Below are 17,393 nucleotides of genomic sequence, written 5' to 3' on the forward strand. Positions count from 1 at the left end.
GCCTTACTGGCTCCACTGCCGCAATGTTTAAAGCTGTGTTGCTCCATCCCATACCTGCTGCTGGATCTGCCCAGCCTGCACGACGATCTGCTCGGTGGAGCTGTTGCTGTTCGTTGTGTACTGCTCCATGTTAGACGGCCACCCACAGGGAGCTTGGCTCTGGTGAGGCTAAAAGACTGGGAGCTGTGCTCCTGTGAGAAAGAGAAAGGGCAGGAGGGAAACTCAGGGGAGAAAGGCAAGCTGGTAATTAACACTGATAAAGGTATTTTGCTTAGATGTATGCGGAAACAGGATAAAAGAATAGCACATCTTTGTGTTTAGCATCACTTTAGGCTTTGATCAAAGGGCAATCATCACAAAGATCTGAAAATACTCTTTTCAAAATGCTCTTAATGTTTTGGGGGGGCAACCTTACTCGGCCATTGGTCTTTACAAGGCTAGGCTACACGGGGCTCATGGAACCCTGAATAGAGGGCAATATTTTCACTTTAGAGAGCAACTTTTCTTTTCTTTGTAAGATCATTTTATTGGGGGCTCTTAAAACAATCCATACACCAATTGTATCCAGCATATTTGTACATAAGTTGCCATCATTTTCTAAGTATTTACATTCTACTTGAGCCCTTAGTATCAGCCTCTCTTTTGAGGCCCCCCACCTTTGTGACCCCTTGATAAATTATAAATCACTATTTTCCTATCTTACACCCACCGCTGTTTCCCTTCCCTGGCTGTTTCCCTTCCCTGGCGGTTTTTTCTCGCCTCCTCTCCACACCTTCCCTCTACCCTCCTGGTATCGATAATCCCATTTCTTTTCCTGAGGGGGTTATCTGACTTGAATTCCTTGTGTCCTGAGCTGTTATCTATCCCTGTGTATGTGCTCCAGCCTTGCCCGTGGTGAAAGGCAGCACTGGGGTCATGATAGTGGGGCGTGAGGAAGCCTCAAGGAATCAGAGGAATAGTGTGTTTCGTTGGTGCTATACTGTGCCCCGGTTGACTCATCCCTTCTGTGGGGGGATGTCCCTTTGTCTACAAATGGGCTTTGGGTCCCTGCTCTGACCCCCCTCGAACTCACAATATGTTTTTGTTTGTGGTCTTCTGATGTCTGTTACCTTATCCTGTTGACACCTCATGATCGAACAGGCTGGTATGCTCCTTCCACCTGGGCTTGTTGTTTCTCTGCTAGATGGTTGCTTGCTTAACTTCAAGCTTTTAAGACCCCAAACGCTGTATCTTTTGAAAGCTGGGCACCATCAGCTTTCTTCACATTTGCTTGTGTAACCACTTTGTCTTTAGCAATTGTATCAGGAGGGTAAGCAACACAGAATGTCAGGTTGTTTGAACAAAGTGTTGTGTTGAGAGAAGGCATAAGCAGAGGCCCACAGTCCATCCACGTCTTCAATGTATTACCATATAAATATAGGTACCTATGCCAATACCTCTATTTTTATGAATTAACATGTTTACATAAGTGTACACCTATTGTTAGGTAGCTCAATAGGGGATTGTTCCTCTCTGTGCCAAGCTGCCCCTAAAGGAGGCTGGTGCAGAGAATCAGACAAGCCCAGCCAGCCATAAAGGCAAGAGGGCATGCACAAGTTCAAGGCTTTGAGACAGGAAGCCAGTACACTTGGGAGGACCCCAATCTGGGCCAGTGGGGCTTAATTCAGCCAATGGGGTCAACCAGTATTATGGAAGCCAGAAGCTTCGAGACACCCCTCCCCCTTCCTCTGGCCAAGGTTTCCATGTGTGGGTGTGAAGTGCCCTGAGAGCGCCTGTGTGACACCTGAAACAACTTCTATCCTTTATAAAAACTCACTTGGATGACAAACCAGGCTTCAGGCGTGAATTCTCTCTTGTGAAGCCAAGCCAAGGACCAAGGTTATTTCCCACCCAAGGAATATAGCACTAGGTTTATACCTCTATCCATAGCTTTGCTTACTAGATCTTTCCTGTTTCCTTTTACCTTTCTCCTGCCCCTCACCCTTCTTCTGCCTTAGTAATTCCTCTCAGCTAGATTGCTGTTGCTCCAACACCCTCAAGATCTCTACGTCCTCCTCGTTGATTTTAATTCCCTAGTTGTTCCCGTCTACAGGAGCTGCTAAAGCGCCGAGAGGACTGTAGGACCGTAGGACCGACAACAGCTTGACACATGATGACTCCGTGATGGAGCATACCATGACAGAGGGCAACACTGGGGACACCTGGTGGGAGTGAGTCCAGTCTGAACTCCCCCAGCAGGGTGAACCAGAAAGGAACATAACAGCTCAGCAACAGGAGCAAAGCAAAGCAACTGGTTTCTTTGATTCTTAACAAGTATCTGCTTAGCTTGTAGGACATGTTACTCGAGCGACTGCTCCACTTGCTTTTCAGATTCTGTATTTCAACCAATACCAAAGCATGGAAATAAACTATAAACAATGAGCCCTGGTGGTGCAAAGCTAGTGATGGCTCAGGTTCCGGTTGGAAGACATTAGGAATAGCCTGCCTGCCCCTATCGACCAGTAATTCCAGGGACCAGTGAGCCATGTGCCTCAGCCCCAAATGGAACAATGAAAGCACAACCCTACCTTGGAATTCTACACATTCCCTTTATTGATTTACCTTCCTTCCCAACTCGCTCTTCACAACATTAAAAAGTGTGACTCTCGGTTTCCCCAATGGGGGCCAGTGGAGTTAGCCCGAGATTTCAGGGCTCCGTTTCTTTCTCGCCCTTTCCCTTCTCTCCTCTCCCTCCCTGGCAGTGTGGATTCTCTGGCTCCCTGCTAGAGTCTGTGAATCCCTCCTGGGGATTCCTCTTTTTCTTCCCTCTGGCCTGGCTTCTTTGCAGCGAACTTAATAGCTAGCAGTTTGAAACCACCAGCTGCTCCTTGGGCTTTCTGCTCCAGTAAAGAGAGAATCTCAGAAGCTCACAGGGGCGGTTCTGCCCTGTCCGAGAGGGTTGCTGAGGTGCCACTGACTCAACGACAGTGAGTTTGGTTTGAGCGTTTTTATATCAACAAGAACCCTGGTGGCAGAGTGGGTTGTGCCTTAGGCAGCTAACCTCAAGGTAAGCAGTTGAAAGCCACCAGCTGCTCCTAGTAAAAAGATGAGGCTTCCTCCTCTGCACTGCCAGGGCTCCTCTGAAATATGTGGTCATGAGTAAGAAACACAATGGCATGCAGTTTTTCTTCCTCATGGATCTAAGTGGAGCTAACGTGTTAAAATCATGTACCAATTTGTGGACATTTAAACCCACTGTGTTCTGAAGGGTAAAACACCCCCAACCCCACCACCAACAAAATAGAAGTAGCTTCCAATTAAGTAGCCATTCTATGGTACTGCAGAAGTCATTCAACTTGGGATCTGAAAGCAGCTTTTCAACAGCCATGTTCTTCTTACTATGAGCTTTGCTTGGCTGACCTGGAGCTCTTGTGGACCAAGTTTCCCACCAGATGAAGTCAGCCTGGTTTAGCCTGTCTAACTTTTGCGTCAAACACAAAGGCCTGAATGTTTCTTTTCCTTAAAGACAGGCAGACAAACACAAAGGGTGTTTACTTTGGCTGACATGAAAATTCTCTGCAGAGCCTCTGCCTGCCTTTCAACGCACATAGCCAACCACTGGGAGCCCTTTCTACGGGGATCTCTATTTTAAAGCAAAAGCGTAAAGCACAGGTTACTGTATTTGACGACTAACTGGAGGAAGGAGGCCCCAAGTTGACACAAACAGTGATTGCGCTCAGCTGCTAACCAGAAGGCTCAAGTCTGCAGAGGAGCCTCAGAAGATTTGGTGCTTTATCTACTTCTGAAAAACCAGCCACCAAACACCTTATGGAGCCAACTTGGCTTTGACATACATGGTGTCAACCATTAGCCAGAATCGACCCATCTGGGTACTGGTTGTCAAGTAAAGTCTAGAACAGTAGTTCTTAAATGCTTAGTAAGAAACACATTTCCTAACCTGTAACAGAAACAAAGTTTATCCCTATGCAGCATGAGATGCACCTTGGAGTTTGCTATTCTACCATAAAATATTGTATCACTAAACTGATTGCGCAATTCAGACAGGTCCTAAACTGTCCAGCAAAGACTAATCTAGGGAACAAAGAGCTGCCCAGTATCCCCCATCCTCCTATAGTGGTTTCTGGATTGAAGCGCCGTAATTTGTCCCTTTTCTCCCTGCAAATGACATAGTGAGTACCCAGACACAGTCCTAAATGGTTAAAGAATAAAAATCAAATCCTAACCAGGATGCTAACTTCTAAGTGTCTACGTTTATTAAGGAAGTAAAAACCTGTAATGGAACCCAAGAGAAAACAGGTATGTAGGAGTCTGGAGAACAGAGTCCTTCCAACAGCAATAAATCAAAGGCTTTAGGGAAAGGGAGGGTTGGGGGTGAAGTAGGAGAAAGATGAGACTTTCTGCTCTCATCATCATTTACAGTCTAAGAAACCTACAGGCACAATTCTCCTCTGTCCGATAGGGTCATGATGAGTTGGAATCGAGCCGATGACGCTAAGTTGAGTTTGAGTCATTTGAACTACTTTATGAGAAGAATTTAGATATACGATGCAGGAAAGAGGGGAGCAGCTTAAAGCGCAGACTCAAGGGCTCCACGCCGACAGCAACTGGAGGCCAGGTAACACACACAAGCCCCACAGACCAGATTCCAGCTCACGGTAACCGCGTTTCACGATACAGTGGCCACCTTTCTGAAGCACAGCACCAGGAGTCTGTGGGTTTTGTCCTCCAAACTATTCATTGAACACTGAGGAGCCGTTAGCAGTAGAGCCCAGACTACTTTCTCAAATACTAGGCTTCATTCAGTATGTGCTTCCACAGGGCGGGGTCTAGAAGGTGGTTGATAATGAAATAACCAAGCAATAACAACTACCCTTGTTTGCTGGTTTCAATGTGCCAGATGTACCATCATTAAACAGGCAGACTATCACATCAATTCCAAGGGCATTTTGTTTATTTTTATATATCAAGGATTGTACAATCATTACCACATCAGTTTTAGAGCACCCTTCCCCCATGGTTACGTCACCTTTAAATGAGTTGCACACTCACTACAATCAGTTCGAGTGGGTCCAACAGCACTTTAAATACAATTGTACACAGAGCATTATTTTACTTTAAAGTCACACACTGTCATCATTAATATGGATCATGCATATATTCAACAAATTTAGAAAATTACCGAAACAGCAACAAAACACATGTTCCAAAAAGCAACAACAAAATTGTCCTTCAAGTCTCAGTAGCGGAGAGACCACTGGACTAGGCGTCTTCTGAACCATCCGATGGCTCTGACCTGCGTTTAAGTGTGATGATAAACACGGGCACCAGGAAGAGGCGACCTACTCTAGCTGCCAGGGGCTGCACCAGGTGCATAACATAGTGAAAATAATTTTTTTAAGTTCCAAGAGAGAACTCTTCTCTTCTTCCCCGAAAGAGAACAATCACTGGGATGGGATGCAACCCGTCAGAAACTTGTTTTTCAATCTCGGGAGAGAGGGGGACCAAAAAAGCAGATCTTTTCTACTTGAACCTCCAGACAGGTTCCAAAACTGCTTCTTAAAAAGTCCTCAGCAAGAAAAATATAAGGGGCCTTCCACCAACCCGGCTTTCCAGGCCCAACTCTCCTACTGCCTATCCCTTCTCTGCCAGCATTGCTCTTCCTGCCATTCTGTTTGCTCTGCAGAAACCACATCATTCTTCCGGGCCAATTACAGGGCGGCAGCGGGAACCTTAATCGAAGCTGGTGACACCTCATGCACCAAGTGCTTCCTCGGGCGCTGGGCTCCTTTCCAGCACTAACCGGTTAAGCATTGATCCTTCATCTATCTGGCCCTCTCCACCAGGCGGGCGTGTCTCGCATTTACTTCTACCCACTCCCTCTCCCCATCTCACGGATCGAAGATACCGGGCACAGACTAACTGCCGCCAACCGAGAGGCCCTCACAGCCCAAGGAACTGTGCACGCCACTTTCCATTCCATCACCACCTGATGAGGAACCGCTAACATGGGACTAAAAGAGGGCACCAAAATAAATAAATAAATAAAAATAAATAAATAAAAGAGGGTACCAGAAAGCACGACCCGGACCCACTAGACTCGTCAAACCCGACAGCCGAAGCCACCCAGAAAGAAGGAACAATCTAGTCTACTCGCGGGAAGGGCAAGAATCCGCGCTGGACGACACGGATGTGAACTGGGTGCTCGCTAGGCAGCCTCGGCGAGGTGGGGGGGACAATCTTCCAAGAGCGCCGGTTTCAGGCACCCTGGGGCAGGTTTTACAAGCCGGGCAATAAAGGGAGCCCGTTAGGTCGGGTTCCCAGACGGAGGGGAGCAGGGCGGGGAGCAGAGGAAATGACGAGCCAAAGGGGGTGGGAACGGCGTGGGCCGGGGACCCGGGCCAGCGGGCCGGCTGGGAGGAGGGGCGCGGCAGGCCGTGGGCGCGCTGATGGACCCCCTCCCCCGGCCAGGGAGGCGGCAGGGGCGGGCCGGCCCCGTTTCCCCGCCGCGCTCCGGCCCGGGGACCTCGGGGGCCCGTGGACCACCAGACCGGCCGCCACCACGACCCTGGGGGTGGGGAGAGTTCCCGTCCGGGGAGTTAACTGGACGCCTGCAAAGGCAGGCGAGACTGAGGAGGCCGAGGCGGCCAGGGGACAACCGCTGCAGCCCAGGGCGCGTGTGTACCTGAGCGCAGGGGCTTTCGTGGCGCGCAAGCCAGCCCCCGGGCCTGGGACTTGACAACCGGGCCTAAGGGTCCGGGGGAAAGGGAGGCACCCCCGACTGGCATCGGCTCCCTGCGAGGGTCGGGAGCCCCAGGCGCCTGCTCCCAACGGCGCCATCCCGGCCGAGGGCGGCCCCCTGCAGGCCCAGGCAGGGAGTGTCCCGAGGCGCTCGTAGGCTCCAGGCCGGGGCCTCAGGCCGCCCGGCTCGGCTAAGCTCAGCTCGACTCCCCGGGCTCGACGGGCGCCTGGGCCTCTCCTGAGTGGTCAGCAAGACCCGCCAATCGGGGCGCTGGGGCCGGCTCTGGGCCGCTGGATATTGGCTCCTCACACTCACCGGGTCTCGCTCCCCCGGTTCGCTGCCCGCGCTGATTGGCTCCAGTACCGGACCCCGAAACCCAATCAGAGGCTCCAGCCGCCGCTACCGCCGCCACTGCCGCTGCCTCGCAAAATGGCGAACTCGAACAAAGGGGAATCGGGCCTCCCTCCAACCGTCTCCGCGCAGGCGCCTCGAAGGCCACACCCCCTAGCTCTAGTTCTGGGCCCGCCCCACCCCCATAGAAAGAGCACTGCGCAGGCGTCGCCCGAAGCCACGCCCACCTCCCTGATTTGACACTTCCCGGGCCGAAAGAATACGCAGGCGCCTTCGCGACGCGTGGGACCCACTCCACACTGCCCGGAACATAGCTATACGCAGGCGCCAACGGACCCAGTACCCAGCAGCCCGCCCCCTTCTGTGCGGCCGCTGGAGACACACCCCTAGTGCTAGTGCGCAAGTGCGGCTCTCCCTAAGCGCGATCCGCTTTCTCTTTACGCATGCGCGGGCGGCGGCGGCGGGAGACGGCTGCATTTATCGCCGGAAGTTAGCGGCCATCACCAGAGAGCGCGGGCTCGGCCAGCTAGAGGGGCTGGTTTCCGCCCCGCTACCGGGTTGTGGGCGGCCATCTTAGGTGCGTACCAGTGAGGCCACAGCGGGATTGGTTCCGTGGCCCGGCTTGCCCCTTGCCCCCCACCTACCAGGGCCGGATCCGGGTCTCTTCCTCACGGGGCGGGGAGCTCTAGCGGCCGTGAAGGGGGACCCCGGTAACGCTGGGGCTGTGAGGCAGTTTCCCTACGCCCACAACGCCACCCCAGGGCCGGTCCTCCGCGCTCGCTGAGGCGCCGGAGCAGTAGAGAAGGGGAGGCTTCCCTAGAGTCCGCCCCCAGCCCCCCGAAAAGGGTGTGAAACTTCTCGAGAGGTCGCGTTTCCTCTTCCTCCGCTTGCAGCTCTGCCGGCCCTGGCCCAGCCCTGTCTTGCCGCCCTTGGGTGACTGTACGCAGGCCCGTCCCTGCTTGCAGGTTCCGCCCACCCATGAGTTGCTTTAGCTTTGGGCTGAGAGCAGCGGACTTGCCCTAAATCGGGCTCTGTCCCGAGGAGTGTCGGGGTGGATGAGTGTGAGAGTGAGTGCGTGTGTGTCTGTTTGTCTGTGTGTGTTAAGACCCCCCCCCCCATCGCTTGCTTCTCCGTGGTCCACTCAGCCACGCGACGTGAGTGCGTCTCCCTCGCCCTTGGCCCCAGGTGCATCGTGTCCTCCGTCCTAGAGGCTGAGCGTGGAAACCTGCTGCGGCAGCTGCCACGTGGGGGCCGTCAACGGTGCTTCAGCCTGCCCGAGCCCATTGCTCTTTCCTTTCTCTAGCTGGAGAAGCCTTCCCATTCTGCAAGTAGCGACTTAGTAACATGGCTGACAGCCCTAAGGAAGACACGGAAGAAAGCCGAGTGCGTACGAACTTAATTTATGGGCGACTGAAATTAAGATAACCAAAGCACACACCCCACCCCTACCCCCAAAAATACCCCGGAGTTGATCCCGACTCATAGCGACCCTATGGGACAGGGTAGGACCGCCCCTGCTGTGGGTTTACTAGACCATAGCCACACCCAGCAGTCGGTGGTTTGAAAGTGCACCAGTGAGGTCAGAATTCATAAACACTTTTTAATTAAGAACCGATTGCCTCCACCCCCGCCCCCCCCCCAGCAGATTTACTTCAGAATGGAGAATACAGCCCTAGTTAGGGACCGTCCATCACTGATTTACATGCGTTCATCGGCCCTAATTAACTTCTTGGAGCCCTGGTGCGGTAGTGGTTGGGCTGAGGTACGGACTGCAGTTCAGAACCACCAGCAAGCAGCTCCTTGGAGGAAGCCTGGGCTTTCTACTCCTGGAAACAAGTTACAGTCTGGGAAACCCGCCAGGGGGTCACCATGAGGCAGCAGGGTTTTGAGAGGTGACACCTCCTTAGCTTTGAAGAGTTCAGGCGGGAAGTCAGATTCCTGGGGCCGGAAGGGTTGTAGTACTGGGGACCCTGCAGTAAAGGAAACGGAAAGAGGCAGCTTAGTATTTTTCAGTACGTAATAAAAACTCTTTTCTTTCACGCATTTTAGATCACATATGTCAAAGGAGACCTTTTTTCATGCCCGAAAACAGACTCTCTGGCCCACTGCATCAGTGAGGACTGTCGCATGGGTGCTGGGATAGCCGTCCTCTTCAAGAAGAAATTTGGAGGGGTACAGGAACTGCTAAGTCAGCGTGAGTTCTGAAAGCTGGAACGTCTTTTGCATCTCTCTCCCCCTATGTTTATTTCACAAGATAGAGTGTAACAAGAAGGGCTACTAACCAATGTGGATGCAGCTCAGGGCTTCCAACTGGTGATGTGTGGATTTTCTACACCACTGGAGCAGACCTGAATTTTTAAAATTTGGGTGAAGCAGAATTATACCTAGTGTCGGAGACTTGGATGAGGGGCGAAATAGCCCTTTTTAGGAGCATGTATGGGAGATTAGTCCCAGGACGATGGCAGGTGACAGGCCTTCAAAGCAATAATCTGCCATCTGTGGGCCACCTCCTTTTCCAACTCTGTGGTTTCAGAGATTTGGTTGCCATGTAACGAGCTTGCTGCCCGGGCTCTCTAGGATGGAGATTGCATTTCTAGCAGGCTGTCGACCTGTAGTTTTTCCGCTTTGGGTTGTTAAGGTACACCCACATTTTACAACTTCAGACCCATTTGGTCTTGTGTTGCAGTAGCCAAAACAGAATGGGGGAGAACCCATTTGAAGCCCTGTTGTAACTATTCAAACGAGGTGTTTCTTGCACAAGAATTGCACCTAGTTGGAGCCCTCATAGCACCAACAGGAAGCTTGTGAAAGTTCGGAGTGTACTGACTGTTAGCTCCTTCCCGGAGAGCGTTAGAAGCTGTGAAGTACTCAATAATGCCCGCAGTGAAAAGTTGGACTTTCATTCACTACTCCTCTACTTCGGCTTCAAGAGGAGTTTAGAAATTCCTCTTCCTTACCTCCTTCTTTCCTGTCAGTTTGTATCAGTGCTATAATGCCGGAGCACGGAAATGAGGCAGACAGTTGTTGACACCCCATTCCAGGCTTGCTGGAGTTAGTCCCCACCAGGGATTCTCATCCCAGCCTCAGATAAGGAGGATTTTTTTCTGACTTGTACTTTGTGATGTTGGTTTGTTTTGTTTTTTTAATATAACACCTGTTCTGCATTGAAAACTCCTGATTAATCAGAACCTTTTATAATTCTTCTGTATGGAAAAGAATAAAATGGAGAGGAAGGAATGTATTTGGGATTAGGGGCAGGGCCAAACGCAGGCACATGGCAGGTCAAGGCGCCGAGGGGAAACGGGGCTCCGTGTTCCTAGGAGACCAGCTCCTTGGAGCTTGAGAGTTATTTCTGGGTCCAAAAGGTGAAGAACTCCTGAGCGAGGAGCCTGGCAATTCCGTTTTCCCTTTCTCCTATTAAGTTCTTTTTCTTCTGTTCTTAGAGAAGAAAACTGGAGAGGTGGCTGTCTTAAAGCGAGATGGGCAGTACATCTATTACTTGGTAAGATGGCTGGGTCATAAGTACTGGTAACCAGTGAGCACCCTGTGCTTCCTTTCGTTGGTCATGATGCTCCATTCAAGCCAAGCCAGGCTGTCAAAGACTTCCCCTTTGGGGCCAGCTCGGATGCAGTGGGGGTGGCCCCTGGAGCCCTGTGTTGAAAAGGAATGGGAGGCTGAAGCCTCGCGCCGTGGGAAGTAGCACTATACCTGCCGCAGGCCTTCCAGGTTTGTGCGAGAGTTTGGGGTGCCTCCCCAGTCTCGAAGCCAAACCATAACTGGGTCCTTGCTTCATGATAGTGAGATAAAACAATAATCTCTCCAAAGACAAGTCATAGATAGCTCTTCTCGGGCCCTCAGCCTGAGGGTGAATTCTGTAGTTGTCCATAGGTCTTCAGCCCCGGAAGAGCCGAGACTCCCTTAGACAATGCTGCTGGTCACCGACCGTCCCAGACCACCACATGGCTGATGGGCACAGCAAACAGAGAGAGGTTCTGCCTTTTGGTATATTGTGCTCAAAGCTGACGTGGGCTCTGGTGATTTCCGATCTTTGTAGCATGTTTGAGACACTGCCAATCTCTTCCTGGCTTTTTAGACAGAAGGTAAAAGCAAGCACCATTTCTCAGTAAATAGAGGCTTTTCTGACAGAATTTTCACATGGCTCGGGTAGCTTGTAATAATTTCTTTTGAAGAATTAATACCCAACTCGTCCCGAGGAGTTAGAGATTAATAATGTCCATAATGTCCAACTCTTCCAAGATGTACTTGAACTCCATTCTTCCCCGCTCCTCCCTTAAGTACATTCTCTCGTGTCCCTGGGTCTTGTGAGTCACAGCAGTGCCCCCACAGAATCTCAGGAAAGTTTGAAGCAATGTCCAACATGGCGGTAGGTGCTCTTCAGTCCAAAATTCGAAGGCAGACAGTGGTGAGCCAGATGCAGGTAGGTACAGAGCCTGAAGCTGAAAATTCCCCAAAGTCCCAGTAGGCCCTCTCTCTCCGACCAAGGCCCAGGCAGGGGAGAGAGGTGGGGCTTGCCGGATGGGGAGACCTGACTAGAACTGGGTGGCAGCAGCATTGTGTAGCCCCAGAAAGGCAAGAGCGGGGTTTGGTTTCCACCCATTACTGAGGTGGGTTCTTACAGATGTCATGAAGGAGAACAGCCTGATTCAGACACTGTACTGAAGTCAGAGCTTCCTCCCATCCGACGCGCCTCTGTTAGTAGAGAAGGCTTCCACACAGTCCAGAAGTATATCACACCAGGAATTGTGGTTAGAAGGGCCATGTTTGCCTCTACCCCACAGCTTGTCTCGGAAGGAGCAGAGATTGTTTGTCTACCTTGTTGTAGAAGACGGGTAAGAGGTAGGCTGTTCTTCCCATGAGGGCCTAGGAAAAGGAAAAAGGGGGTCATGTGACAGCATCTGGGTATCTCAGGCCTTCCATTGAGAAGGTTTCCTCGAGGCTTCTGACCTCAGGGTAGAAGGGACAACCTGGCTTTTGCCATTCATGCTGTAGACTTACTTGCTGTCCACATAAATGTATTTTGATGATTAGTATTGGGGGTGGGGAATGTCCTGACTTTTCATTGCCTATCGTTTTGAACTAAATGAAAGTTTGCATCCTGTCTTTGAACTCAGATTACAAAGAAAAGGGCTTCGCACAAACCAACTTATGAAAACTTACAGAAGAGCTTGGAGGCCATGAAGACGCATTGTCTGCAGAATGGGGTCACCAACCTCTCCATGCCCAGGCAAGGAGGTCCTGCGCCCTCAGTGGAGGGTGACCTGGTTGGGACGGTTACTGTCTTACCCAGAGGCAAAGACATTATGTCACTCAAAATCTAAAAGCTGGACAACTCTCCAGCTTTGTAAAATCTCCAGGGAGCCAGTTCCCTAACCAGCAGCCTATCTTAAGTCCGAGCTGTGGTTGAGTGAATCCAGTAGCGCACTAGAAGCACACACCGTCCTCAGCCTGTGCTCCACACACAGAAGGCTGGAGCCGTTGGAGTTTAATACAGTGTTGAGTCCCCAGCCTCGGGCACCTAAAGCTCAGCCCCTACTCCTGAAGTGCGTGACTGAGCCACTGGCATTTCTATCGTAGGCCATGCCCGGGTTCCTCAAGCCATAAATTCTGCATGAGGACAGTTGTGACTTCTCAGTACGTTTTAAACTTAGTGGTCAGTGTGGGTACTAGCCAGAGGAGTTGCCCCTGGTGTGACATCTTCACATGGGAGCCTAGCTAGCGGGTACTTCTACAAATGGCATTGGGGGTCCAAGAGACCCTTTGCTGCCTTTTCAGGAAATAGGCCTGGGGTCATCTCTTTTCTTCCTGTCATTCCCATTGATTGCAGCCCGTGCTGACCCCCAGGTCCCACCTTGCGTGGGAGTGTAGACGTGGCGTCCCTTCTCTTGCACTAGCCCTAGTGTCGTGAGGGCCGGCCCATGCATCAGAAACCTGGGGAAAAGTACAATCCTTTAAGGACTGAACCATCACAGTACTGTAGGAAATTGGCAGTTTTAAGCCTCTTCTCCCTCTCCCCCACCCCAGGGATGTTGAGGATCAATCAAGTAAGTAGCCTGTTAGAAGAAAGGTAGGTACCAGGTGGTAGAGTTTTATGAACTGCCGGAGGCCTCTCCCTAGGCCATTGCCAGCACCTGATGCCTGGACGGTGGCCAGCTCGGCATTTCCCCACGATCCTCTGTGACTTCCTTCTTGCGGAGATACCATCCCTTGTTCTCTTCTGTGTATCTACCTGAACGTGCCACCAGCCTATGTATATTTCTAAGAGTGGCCGCCCTCCCACACACAGCCGACGCGTCTCCATCAGTAGGCACAGGGATGGCGAGTCGGCTAGGTCCAGGTGGAGCCTGAAATCACTGGGAGCCTCACCCCACCGCCATCGAGTCGATGCCAACACATAGCCACCCTGTAGGACAGAGTAGAACTGTCCCTGTGGGGTTCCGAGACACTAGCTGTTTACAGGAAGCTCTCTTACAAGGCGGTTTCAAACTGCTGGTCTGCAGTAAGCAGCCGAAGACCATCCACTGAACCAGCAGGGCTGAAATAATTGGATGTGTGCCTTATTGGACAAAGTGGTGACGGTGGGACCCCAGGGCTGTCCACCAACAGCCTGGCGGGCACAGAATTGGCTTTTCACCCCTCGCTGGCGGCCTGTGGTACAGGCCAGAAAGTGCCGGCTGTGTGTGGAGAGACCCTGGAAGGAGGGAAGGAACAGTTCCCCAGAGGCTTCCCTGCTGCTGTGGAGATGATGCATCTGCTTTGTTTTTTCCAGAATTGGGTGTGGTCTCGATGGCCTGCAGTGGGAGAATGTGTCCACAATACTGGAGGAGGTGTTCGAGGCAACCGACATCCAGATCACCGTGTACACGCTCTGAACAGGCGCACCCTGCAATGTCCGACTTCTGTGTCCCCTGCTGGGCCCGAAGGCTGCACTGACCGGCCCTAAAACGGGCAGAGGAAAGCATCCTGTGAAGTAGTCTTTCTCCTGGGCTCGGGACTGGACTGTGCCTGGTGGAGGGGCTTGGGGATTGGTTGGTTGGGGTTTTTTTAGGGAGGAGGGAGTTGGTGGCTACCAGGAGACAGATGTTGGGCCTCTGGCCCCACTTTTGCTCCAGTGTGCTACCTGGTTCGGTTGGCCACTAGGTGGCAGCATTGATGCTAATTCTCTGCTTTTTCAAGAGAAACTTCAGGGAGGATGAAAACATCTCAGTCTTTTGTCTTGTGCACACGCGGTATTGTCCACACGTCTTCAAATTGACCCCAGGAAGTGAATTATGGGTCTCTTTTTGTTGGTCATTTTATTGTGTTGGATGATTTTACTTTTGTTTTCATTACAAAATGGAGTTCTACCTTGTTGACAAGCAATTTGTAGTAACAAGAATGGTTTTTGTTGGTCTGGGCTTGGGTGTGATGTTCACCTGTAACTTCATTTCAAAATCAGGATCCAGGGGGAAGGCCCAGCAGCATACTTGGGCCTGGGCAGGAATTGTGAGTCAGGAATTATGCCCAGGGCCGGCTCTCTGTGACCACACGCGTGTGAATGCCATCCTGAGACCAGTGGAATCAGGTGTGAAATGCCTGGCCAAGTGCTGCTCACACCGTCAGGGGTTTGCAACAGCATGCCTTCAGACAGACACACCGAGGCCTCGCCCCTCCATTCCCCTCAAACCAGGGTGGGCTGCTGCAAAGGAGACTGGAGGGCAGGCCTGGGAGGCGAGCCCCTTGCCCCGGCCCCTTCTCTCCTCGACTGGAGGGAGCCGTGCCAGGTGCACTCCTGGTTTCCTGGTGAGGGAAGACTGGATTTTTCCCAGATGTTCTGTGTCGAAGCTACTGGGAAAACGAGTGTTTATTTCCTCTTGGCTGTGGCACTGAGAGTTAAAGCAGCCAGACCTGTCACTGATTTTCTCCGAGTGAGTTCTGAGCCCGTCACAGAGCTTACTGTGTTCCCCAGCACCACAGGACGACGGGGCTTTAAAGGACTGTAGACACACCGGAAAGCACTGGGGAGGCACTAGCCGGGTCCCTTCAAGAGAGGCCTCATACCACCTTCCAGCCTGATAGGATAAGAGGCAGCTGTTACAAAAGCTATTACATGTCTCCCTCATCTCCGTGTGGAGTGGACGGGGTCTCCATGTGAGTAGGGTAGCGGCAGTATAGGGGCAAACTTGGAGACTCCTGGAAGCTTTGTGTCTGTCCAGGTACATGGTCAACTCCAAGAGAGGCAAAAAGAGGGAGAGGCATACGCAAGGTAGAAAGTGATGATGGGGTTGTGAGAGGAAATGAAAAAGTATGCAACACCTGGGCTAAAACACAGGCCTTTTCGACTTTCTAAAAACTCAGGGTTAACTATGCTCTGGAGTGTGAGCCTACATAATTCTCTTAACATGTCCAGGATGGGAGGTAATCGGAATTCAGATAATTTGCCTTGTCACTTGCAGCTAGTCTGGGGTCAAATTCCAGTGGGTTATCTTTAGACTGGAAGCCCAGGCTGATAGTGAGCACATTGTTCCTGGAAACCTCCTTAGAGTTTGCCAGGCGTCCAGAAATCCACACACGAAGATCTGCTGTTACTGAGGAGACACTGAGAAGTGAGAATTTCTGCTTCCCCTAGCCATCCCAGTCTTCAATACCACATATGACATGCTTTTCACAATCTGTATCCAAGCACTGGTATCTCCCCGTGTCTCACCCTCCTCTACTTCCTCAGTGAGTAGCTACTGATCAGGCATCGGGAGGTGGGATTGCCCTCACCTGTTTTTCCTTTATCCTCTCCCATGGGTCCATGAGTCAGAACCGATTCGACAGCACCTAGCAACAGACAACATCCCGGGCTCACCTTTCCTAAAAGTGCCATGAAGATCGGGACCCGGGTGGGAAGTCTATGTGGGAGAGTTGGTGTCCCCGGGCCGAGAACAGGGCCCGATTGGTTTAGTCATTGCCAAACCACTTGGTAACGTTTCAGTTTGGTGATGGTAACTGCCAACCATCCACATTCCTTCAAATAAAAAGGCTTGGCTACAGACCACACACCACTTCAGTTCTTTTATTAATTCTGCTGTTTTTGAAAACAGCATAAATGCATTTCTGGGTGTATTTCAGAGACCTGCACCGTGGGTGTGACTGGCTCTGTGTTTCTCAGTCACAAGGAGCATCAGCCCCATGGTGCCTGCTGCCCCCAGGTGGTTGCGTTTGCCTCCGGGCAGCTCGCTTTGCGCTATTCCAAGAGCAGCCTGAGAGCAAGCACAGCCGGCGTGCAGCACACGATGAGAGGCGCGTGTCCAGTCCTCTGAAGGCCCCGTCCAGTCGGATCGGTTGGTGTTGGATGCTGTCTGGCTCCAAGTGCCATTAGGAAGACATGGTTGTTCCAGATGGCCATGCGTGTCACTACTGTCTCCTGGCAGCAGGCAGACCTTCATGAGAAAACAGCATGTTAGCCAGAGCCCTGCTGACCCCAAACTAGAGGGTCAAAAATTTAAATCTAGGTGTCCCAACAAGGCCTTGAATTCCTGCTGGGTGGTCTCCCAGGATTTCTGGTGACCCCAGGATGGGATCTGTTCCTTTCATATTTCTGTCCCAGAGCGAAGGCCACAGATGAGATCTGCCTTCACAGTTCTCTTACTTGGGCTCTTAAATCCTATTCTGTCCCTTCCGTAGCGAACGAGAAGTTTAACAAAGACTCATTTCTTTTGAGGCTTTTCACTAAACTGAGCCATCTCGGGACTGTGACCATGACTTCATGCCCATGGATGGTTTGTTTTGTTGTTTTCTTTCCTTTTAACTTGGTACATTTGAACCTTTAGGAACTTGACCAACTCAAACACAGGACAAGGAAGCATGCTAATTGGCTTGGATACTACAGTAATCGGTTAAAAATTAATTTGATTTAAAAACGGGATTTCCCCTTAGAGATTTGTTTTCCGCCCCCGCCCCGGTTTTTTTTTTACTTGTTTAGATTTGTTGAAGATAGATAAGACTCAGTTATCCAAAATGAAAAGATATTTTAAATCTACTTGTTCACAGGCCTCCCTTTTAGAGCAGCGTTAGCTTCCTGATTATTTGGATAAAAGCAAAAAATAAAATCCCAGAGGGCCTGCTAGTCAAGACAGCTGGAAGAGGTGGTCCCGGGCTGGAAGTCCAAGAGTCTGCCGCCCACCCACCACTTGCTGCTGTCCCCAAACCTTCCAGCCTGCTCCGCCAGGGCTCTTCCTAGACCTATGTAGATTTGTCGTTACAGGGACGGCCCCGATCCTAACAACCTTACAGGGGGCTTGGGAAGCTGCCTATTTGC

At 51.3% G+C, this 17,393-nt stretch overlaps 2 protein-coding genes across 14 annotated transcripts in view; one reads left to right on the plus strand and one right to left on the minus strand.

The window, feature by feature from the left end:
* The window catches only part of NFYA (nuclear transcription factor Y subunit alpha), a 26,122-nt gene extending 18,263 nt beyond the window's left edge, over positions 1-7,859 (minus strand). For 7 of the 9 annotated variants that reach the window (XM_075555147.1, XM_075555145.1, XM_075555143.1 and 4 more), the window contains exons 1-2: positions 7,055-7,208; positions 55-191 (exon numbers count right to left, since the gene is read on the minus strand). In XM_075555147.1, coding sequence (XP_075411262.1) covers positions 55-129 — 75 coding nt within the window. In that variant the 5' untranslated portion in view covers positions 130-191; positions 7,055-7,208. Of the gene's footprint in view, positions 1-54; positions 192-6,682; positions 6,947-7,054; positions 7,209-7,734 lie in introns of those variants that run through there. The other 2 variants (XM_075555140.1, XM_075555139.1) reach the window with 2 other exon arrangements.
* On the plus strand, positions 7,520-16,120 carry OARD1 (O-acyl-ADP-ribose deacylase 1). 5 transcript variants are annotated; one of them, XM_075555148.1, is made up of 6 exons: positions 7,520-7,667; positions 8,394-8,473; positions 9,140-9,284; positions 10,534-10,592; positions 12,223-12,335; positions 13,878-16,120. In XM_075555148.1, exons 2-6 carry the CDS (start codon positions 8,435-8,437, stop codon positions 13,978-13,980), a joined length of 459 nt encoding a protein of 152 aa, XP_075411263.1. In that variant the 5' UTR covers positions 7,520-7,667; positions 8,394-8,434; the 3' UTR covers positions 13,981-16,120. The 5 variants fall into 5 exon arrangements, with proteins under 5 accessions (XP_075411263.1, XP_075411266.1, XP_075411264.1 ...); XM_075555151.1 differs by having other exon boundaries at positions 7,535-7,667; positions 8,276-8,473; XM_075555149.1 differs by lacking the exon at positions 7,520-7,667 and adding an exon at positions 7,731-7,800.
* The last annotated feature ends 1,273 nt before the right edge of the window (positions 16,121-17,393 follow it).

This window comes from Tenrec ecaudatus, chromosome 7, assembly GCF_050624435.1.
Source record: "Tenrec ecaudatus isolate mTenEca1 chromosome 7, mTenEca1.hap1, whole genome shotgun sequence".
Classification (NCBI taxonomy): Eukaryota; Metazoa; Chordata; class Mammalia; order Afrosoricida; family Tenrecidae; genus Tenrec; species Tenrec ecaudatus.